Here is a 7,168-nt window from a genome sequence, read left to right as displayed (position 1 = left end):
CCTCCTGGTTACGTCTTGTGCGCTGCGGAGTTCCTAGTTCAAAAAGGGAAAGGAGAAAAGAACCCAAAAGTTGAAGCCATGGCTTAAATCACCAATTATATATTTACGTGTAAATGTATATACATTTACACGTACGTTTAGACTGCCTTTTCGGATCTTTGGGATCCCAAACATCAAAAAATATTAGATTCATCTTTATTATCATTATAATTATAGGGACACTTAATATCTTGATTAGATTCATATTTATTAGGGACGCAAGATCATCACTTATTTCTAAAGACAAATACAACAGCAAAGAAACTAAAATTATCTCTGTCTGTTTGACGAAGCCTGGTAGCTTTTGTTATAACAGAATAAGCCACCTGTCGGACGGCATTGTAAATGGATTATGGCTGAGATATATTCCAAAAACGCACGCACACAGAGTGACGTAATAACAAATATATATACTTCCTATTTCCTGAATTGGAGGTTAACATTGCTAGTTGCAGTTTGAACTGAAAATAAAGCATCCATTCACTAACTTAAGAACTTTTTATCTCGTGAAAACGTTGCATGATAAGACGCATGATGCACTTCGCCGATGGCTTCAAGTACGCATGTGTTCAATGGCACGGAGCAAAACTGCACCTTTCCATTCACGAGTGACCACCTTATTGAATAGACATCGTCTATCTTGAGCTACACAGCTGAAGTGACGACCCACCCGCCAGTCCTTTTCGCTTTTCACAGTGAGATAGTCGGCTGAGAAAAGGAGTAAGGCTTCAGACGCCGGTGACTACGGGTGTCTGTGTTTCGTTCTTAGTCGTTTAGTTTTGTCGGCATCTACAGACACGCGATTTTTGTTTGTTCTCGTCAGAGAAATGCGAAGTTTTTTGTACTGCGTTCGTGGTCATATGATATTGTGGAAAGTTGTTAGCATTGTATTGATAGTCACGTGTTCGACGAAAGGAGAGGATACAAAAGAATATGCTTCTGCCGAGTGGTACAGGTGGTCAGTACCGTGGGATGACTATTACTACTGGGACCCAGGTAGGAAATTGCGTACTACATGCTTTTTAGTTTTAGAATTGTATTATTTATGAGTAACAATACGCTCGATTTATTCAAAGAATATTAATTAAACAAGGGTCATTCATTGAAAAACATCAGTCACGCAGCAGGAACGAAACATCGTGCAGCTCTGAACATTACGAAATGAAAATTTCGACCACTTCATTCCTAACACTAAGGTGACGTCAGCAATAAAAAAAAAATCCTTTCGGTTTCACGAGGTCAGTATAACAGTGTTATCCTCTGTTTGCTTTTCTAAATTCGAGGAAGAGAACGACATCTAGTGACTTGTGTAAGCATATCATGCAATGCAATATATAAAATATTCTAGAAAGTGTGATTAAATATTAATTTCATTTTGTGAAATCAATAATGCGTAAATCACAAATTCATTTTAAGTTGTGGTATCTTGTTTGCATTAGTTGCATGACATTAAATAATGGATATTAAATTTCTCGGACCCTACGCTACTAGCCTCCACTTGCTACATTTACCATTTACTTTCTGTTAATGTCTCTTCCCGAGCGCGCGCGCGAACACACACACACACTTATATATATCCGGGAGTTAATTCCGGATATATGCACAAATTCTGCTACGTTCTCTTGACTGCGCTACAGAGGCCTTCTATGTTCAATATATTTAGAATTGAGCACGGATTCATAAATGAACTACTATAAAGTATTTTGTATAAGGCATTCATTCGAGGAACCTGCAAGTTTCTTGTGCCCAAGGTTATCTATCACATCAAAAGCTTTATTTCTTTTTATAGTTTATGCATATACACTTCTGAAAGAACTGCACAAACAAAAATTCAGTCAGTCGGCTATATATTTATTTTTAATATAGTGAGTATTGACCTCGGAATTGTAATTGCCGCTTAGGCGTTGTGCTCAGTCATTTCGATGAAGTCTTTTAATTAGTAAAACCTGGATTCAAATCTCTCTAAGACGCGAAGAGCCTGTAGGGATTTTCGACCGAAGATGAGTTAGCCAGTCTTATGCGAAAGATTTTTTATCCCGCAACTAAGCAAACCAACTATTTGAATTCACGTAATTTGCTTACAAGAATATATCTTTAGGCATAAGACTAACTACTTTATAAAATTACAGTCCTGTAAGTACCACGGATATTATTATATAATTACTTAGTCTTTGTTGCATGCCACGTAGGCCTTTTCCAACTCATCCCGTAATAGTCATTGAGTTCTGGCTCGAACTAGCTGTACTATACGCGTACCACGAACTTGGTAACAACACATTTCCATGTTTTTCGGTTAAGGTAATACGTTACATTATCAGTTCTTTGGAGAACATCTTGCTGTTCCTTAGAGCCCAGCCTCTGCTTTACTGAACGGGGCCTAGAAGTCAGCGGACAGTTCACTTCTACATTCAGAACTTAACTCCTAGGACTCTTTTCTGTAAAACTGCGCAGCGGTCTGTTCTTGATTCAACGTTGATTGCCCATTTTTGTCTTCCACTCACATGTGCATATGTTCAAATATTTAGAAACGTAGGGTTACTAACATCTCCAACTATTGGACCTGTTTCAAATTCATACCACTCGACATTTTGCTGCTCTTCCGTCATTGACAGGAGGCGTCATCCCATATCAAAAACTAGACATGGATCCCTATTTTTAGTTGAACTAAATAGTTGACGATATGTCCACTCCAACTTGGAGTTAACTGGCGTCAGTTCATTTTGTTCTTGCTTTAGTCGGATTCTTTTCCTAGCAAACTCATCCCGACCACGTCACACAACTGAACTTGCTTTTTTAGTGATATTTGTTTCCATTAATTGTTTCGTGACTGTTAATTCAATTTCTCCTTGTATGTTGGTATTTGTCGTTTTTTCTTTACACTTGGTGGTTCATATTTCTGTGCCATATGTCATAGTGTTGTTCTAATCAAATCAGAATTTGACTTTTCAGTTATCGCACCAATTGTTGTATAATTCATTCATAATGACTAGTCTATTCCAGTTGGTTATTTAAGGATACTCCAGTAAATATTAAGCCTAGATAGTTGAATATCTGTCCGTATGGATGGTCATATGAATTATATAATTTCTTTTTTTTTTACATTGAGGAGATTTTTTTATTTTAAATTCTGTATCTATCTACTAGACCTCACCAAGCAAGATCCTTACTATTAATAGCTCAAGTTTGGAAAGTATTTTCAGAATCACAAATAGTTAATTGAACAAATACAGGAAAACCTCGCTTGACGCGATTAATTGATCAATTAATGCGCGCTAAGCGAAACCACGTTAAGCGAATGCAATAAACAATAGGAATAATATTAATTCATCCATCAGTTAGCGTAAATTTGGATAAAATATTACAATATAAGCTATATCAAAGGATAAAATCATCGGAGTTGATAAAAATCAATTACATTTTTATTTCATGTCTAAACATTTCATTTTGAGGTACTTTTTACAAAAAAAAAAAAAAAGTAAAGATGTTTGAATCGTGCTCAACTTTTTCATCTTGTCATGAGATTTGCGATAGCTGGCGATCGCTTTATCAAGATTTCGAAGCTTCGTTCCATATTAGCATCAAACAAAATTTCCTTAGCATGCTCGGTGTGATTGAAAACTAGCTCAAGTTCTTTTGCAGTTGGCTTCTTAGTCGTAACATCATATGAACTCGTAACTTCTTAGTCTCTTCTTCATATGAACGCGGTTCTTCTAGTTGAAGATCCTTTTCGCTTAACTGTTCTGAATGGGAATCGAGCAAGTTTCTCGCATCTTCATTATCCAGTTCATCAAATCCAAGTTCTTTTCCAATTGTGCTGATTTTTTAAATAATGTTAGATCTTGGATTTTGCGAACGATAAACTAACATAGGCTTGAGTTTAAAGTCGCCTTCAGCATTGCCTCCTAATAAAAATCGATCTTTAGATACTTTGTATCCTGATTGAGATACTTCAGTTTTAGCTAGGAAAGTTTTTGTTGGCACATGCTTCCAAAAGAGTCCAATTTCATTGAATATTTGCCGATTGCCATAATCACCCTCTTGAATTATCCTTTTGCAATTCTTCAGGAAACTTAGCCGTAAAATCTTTATCCGCATTAGCAGATTCCCCAGTTATTCTTACGTTATACAGTCCAGTTCGATTTCTAAAACGGTCAAACTATCCTAAACTCACAGTAAAGCTTTCATATTCCTCTTGAAATTTGATCTCTTTCAATGAGGTAACAATGAGAGCTTTTGCCTGAATATTCCTGTACTAAGAGGTATTCCTTTTTGATTATAATCCTCAATCCAGAGTGATAGAAGACGCTCCATCTCGATCAGTAAATGGCTTCTATTTCTGGGATCTGCATGTTTAAAGAAGCAGTAGCAACTTTTCCTTGTTCTTTGTATTCTTTGTTCTTATTTCATATAGTCCAAACTATAGACACGCTGTATCCCAGGTCTCGCACAATCATTGTATCACTAGTGCCACTTTCATGTCTCTTAATGACTTCTAGCTTTTCCTCTCGCTGCAGATTGGCGACAAAAAATTTCGCGTAACTTCAAAAATTTTGCGTAACGTAAAAAATCGCGTTAACTGATTAATCACTCGCTTAAAGCGGGAAAAAGTATCATTTCACTCCATCGCGCATATCGAATTCGCGTTAAGCGAGATTTTCCTGTAGTTCAGTCGACAAATCCCATTCAAAAGCTCGATTGTTGTATTTAGTTGGGTCCATAATGTGCATATAAAACACTGTTAGTCACGTGTATTAGGTATAATTACGTATTGATTTTTAAGATAAGGAAGTCACCAAATTACAGCGATGACTTTTTTTTTTTAATTGTTATTCTATTTTGAATTAGAGATAGTTAGTAGATTTCGATTTACGGTATAAGCAACTCAGGCTATGAGGCTAGTGTATTATGTCTGTTAATTGCATATGTTCTTATGGCCAGTTTTCCTGTTTTGCGGAATGAAAAACCCGAATTTCTGGAAGGAAAAACCCTGCCACCTCCCTTGTGAGACCGGCTAACTCATTTGGCATGAGAGAGAGAATAGCTGGTTTTCGGACACCCAGTGCCGACGAGGGGAGGTTCGGGCTCTGGTGGAAATTTTTCCAGTAATAAGAACGGACTGGCTAACATTTCCGGGTTCCCTTCCAAGATACTGATATTTGTACCCCCCCCCCCCACACACACACACACGCACACTTGTCAGCCTTGCTAACATCTGCATGTTTCTGAATATCAGCCAGTTTGTATATGGTACGGTGTGAATTTGAAAATGTCATCTCATCTTGGCTATTAACATGTTGAGGAATATATTTATTTGATATTTAATTCGTGGTAACTTGTGATAAGAATATTATTGACTCCGATTTCTGGAAATTATGGATTTGCTCAGGCAGCTTAAGTCAAAGTAAGCATAAGAAGTTTAAATCATTTTTATTATATCCTTAGAATCCTTGGAACTCGTTAATATATATATAAAAAAATTCCCTCTCCTGGAATTTCAAAATTATTTTATTATGCTTTTTTTTTTTTTTTTAGTTGTTCACCCACGTTATGGTCTTCATATCATCAGTGGTCTGAAGATAATCTCGTGATCAGTAGTACTCAGTATTGCATATCTCATTCGAAATCAGCGTTCATTATTTAAACTGATACCCCCCCCCCCCTCAGAACTGTATAGGCTTCCAGGAAAAGCTATACAGAGAACTTCCTGGGTTTGCGAGGATGACTCTGTTTTATAAATTAATATAGATCCGATTTTCTTCTCATATTCGAAGCCACTGAAGATTCTATTTGTTCACTGGGTATTTCGAACCATTAACAAATTTCAACAGCAAAAGATCTGTGTACTGGGCTTCCTTTGTACACATGCTCAGAATGCTGACCTTATTGTTTAGTGAAGCCGAGTTCAAACATCTACATATTTTAAGATAAATTTCTGAATGTGGGTATTTATAAAAGTATGTTATAAACGATAACGATGATCAGGCACAGAATATTCCCCCCCCCCCTCTCCTACTGTAGAAAATTAAGTTGATTACAGCTCTGCTAAATTAGCTCTATGCTTAAATATTACTTTTAAAAAAATCAGAGCGGATGTATCAGATTTCTAATGACAGATTGTTTGGAACCAAGTGATCAAATTCAGTACGCATATACGGAGAGAAAGAGAGAGAGAGATCAAATGCCACATCCACATGTCATTGTATGATGAAATATAACGCACATTCATGTACACTTTAGGACACAACAGTTTCAAGTTATAACTGAAGCACAATTAATGGGTGTTGTCTTTTATTCAGCCCCTCTAGAGTAGCGTTTCTCAACTTTTCCTGTACTTGGATTTAAGTTTCAAAATAAAAGAAACACAAAGCTGCTAAATTAAACAAATCAAAGTGATGGCACGTATAGAACTTTAATTTCATAGTGTGTGTATATAAATATAATAACAGATGTACATACATTTTGTACATTTGCTTGTCACAGGCTTTTAGATTCCGGACAGTTTAGAGAAAATGAACAAAACTTAAATCACTTTGAATAGGCTTCCCCCCCCCCCCATCCTCGCTTTCCACATACAACGCAATTTTTTTCCTTCCGAAGTACGCTCGTCTCGCTGAGGATCATGATTTCCCGCAAAGGGAGAGAGTACAATTGGTAAAGACTGTGGGTTCTAATCGCGCTTAAGGTATCGATGTTTGTAAAAGTCTGTTCTGGACGAGCTTATATTAGTTCCTTGTAAATAAGGCTATATTTTCTTTCTTTCTTTCTTTCTTTCTTTCTATCATTTCCCCGCTTACTACGGATTTGATAACCTATTATACGTTAGCCATGAATTGCATAACCTGCATAACCTGCCCTAGCGACGAAACATGATTCTTCTTCAAGCTGTTTCATGTACCTTTATAGCGTATTTGGAAGAACGACGGGACATGTGTTGACGGGACAAGTTCATTTTTACGAATATTTTTATACGCATGGTCAAAGTAATAATGCTAAAATATAGGATACTTTTCGGCTGTAACACAAGTAGTAGAGGGCTAGCCATGTAGAAGTGAAGTAGATAAAAGCAGCAGTATGCTTGAAGAGAATCAGAATACTCTTTTATAAGATCACTGCAACATTTTATTACCGA

General features: G+C 36.6%; 1 protein-coding gene across 1 annotated transcript in view; it reads left to right on the top strand.

The window, feature by feature from the left end:
• Positions 1 to 771: 771 nt before the first annotated feature.
• LOC150101107 (laminin subunit alpha lam-3-like) overlaps positions 772 to 7,168 on the top strand; it is a 789,889-nt gene continuing 783,492 nt past the window's right edge. The window contains exon 1 of the mRNA XM_090402236.1: positions 772 to 1,035. Within this exon, the coding sequence (XP_090258362.1) occupies positions 867 to 1,035 (169 nt within the window). The 5' untranslated portion in view covers positions 772 to 866. The remainder of the gene's footprint in view (positions 1,036 to 7,168) is intronic.

Source organism: Typopeltis vanoorti, chromosome 12, assembly GCF_054136105.1.
Source record: "Typopeltis vanoorti isolate ZY-2024b chromosome 12, IOZ_Tvanoo_1.0, whole genome shotgun sequence".
Taxonomy (NCBI): Eukaryota; Metazoa; Arthropoda; class Arachnida; order Uropygi; family Thelyphonidae; genus Typopeltis; species Typopeltis vanoorti.
This window is presented reverse-complemented; position numbering and strand designations above follow the sequence as displayed.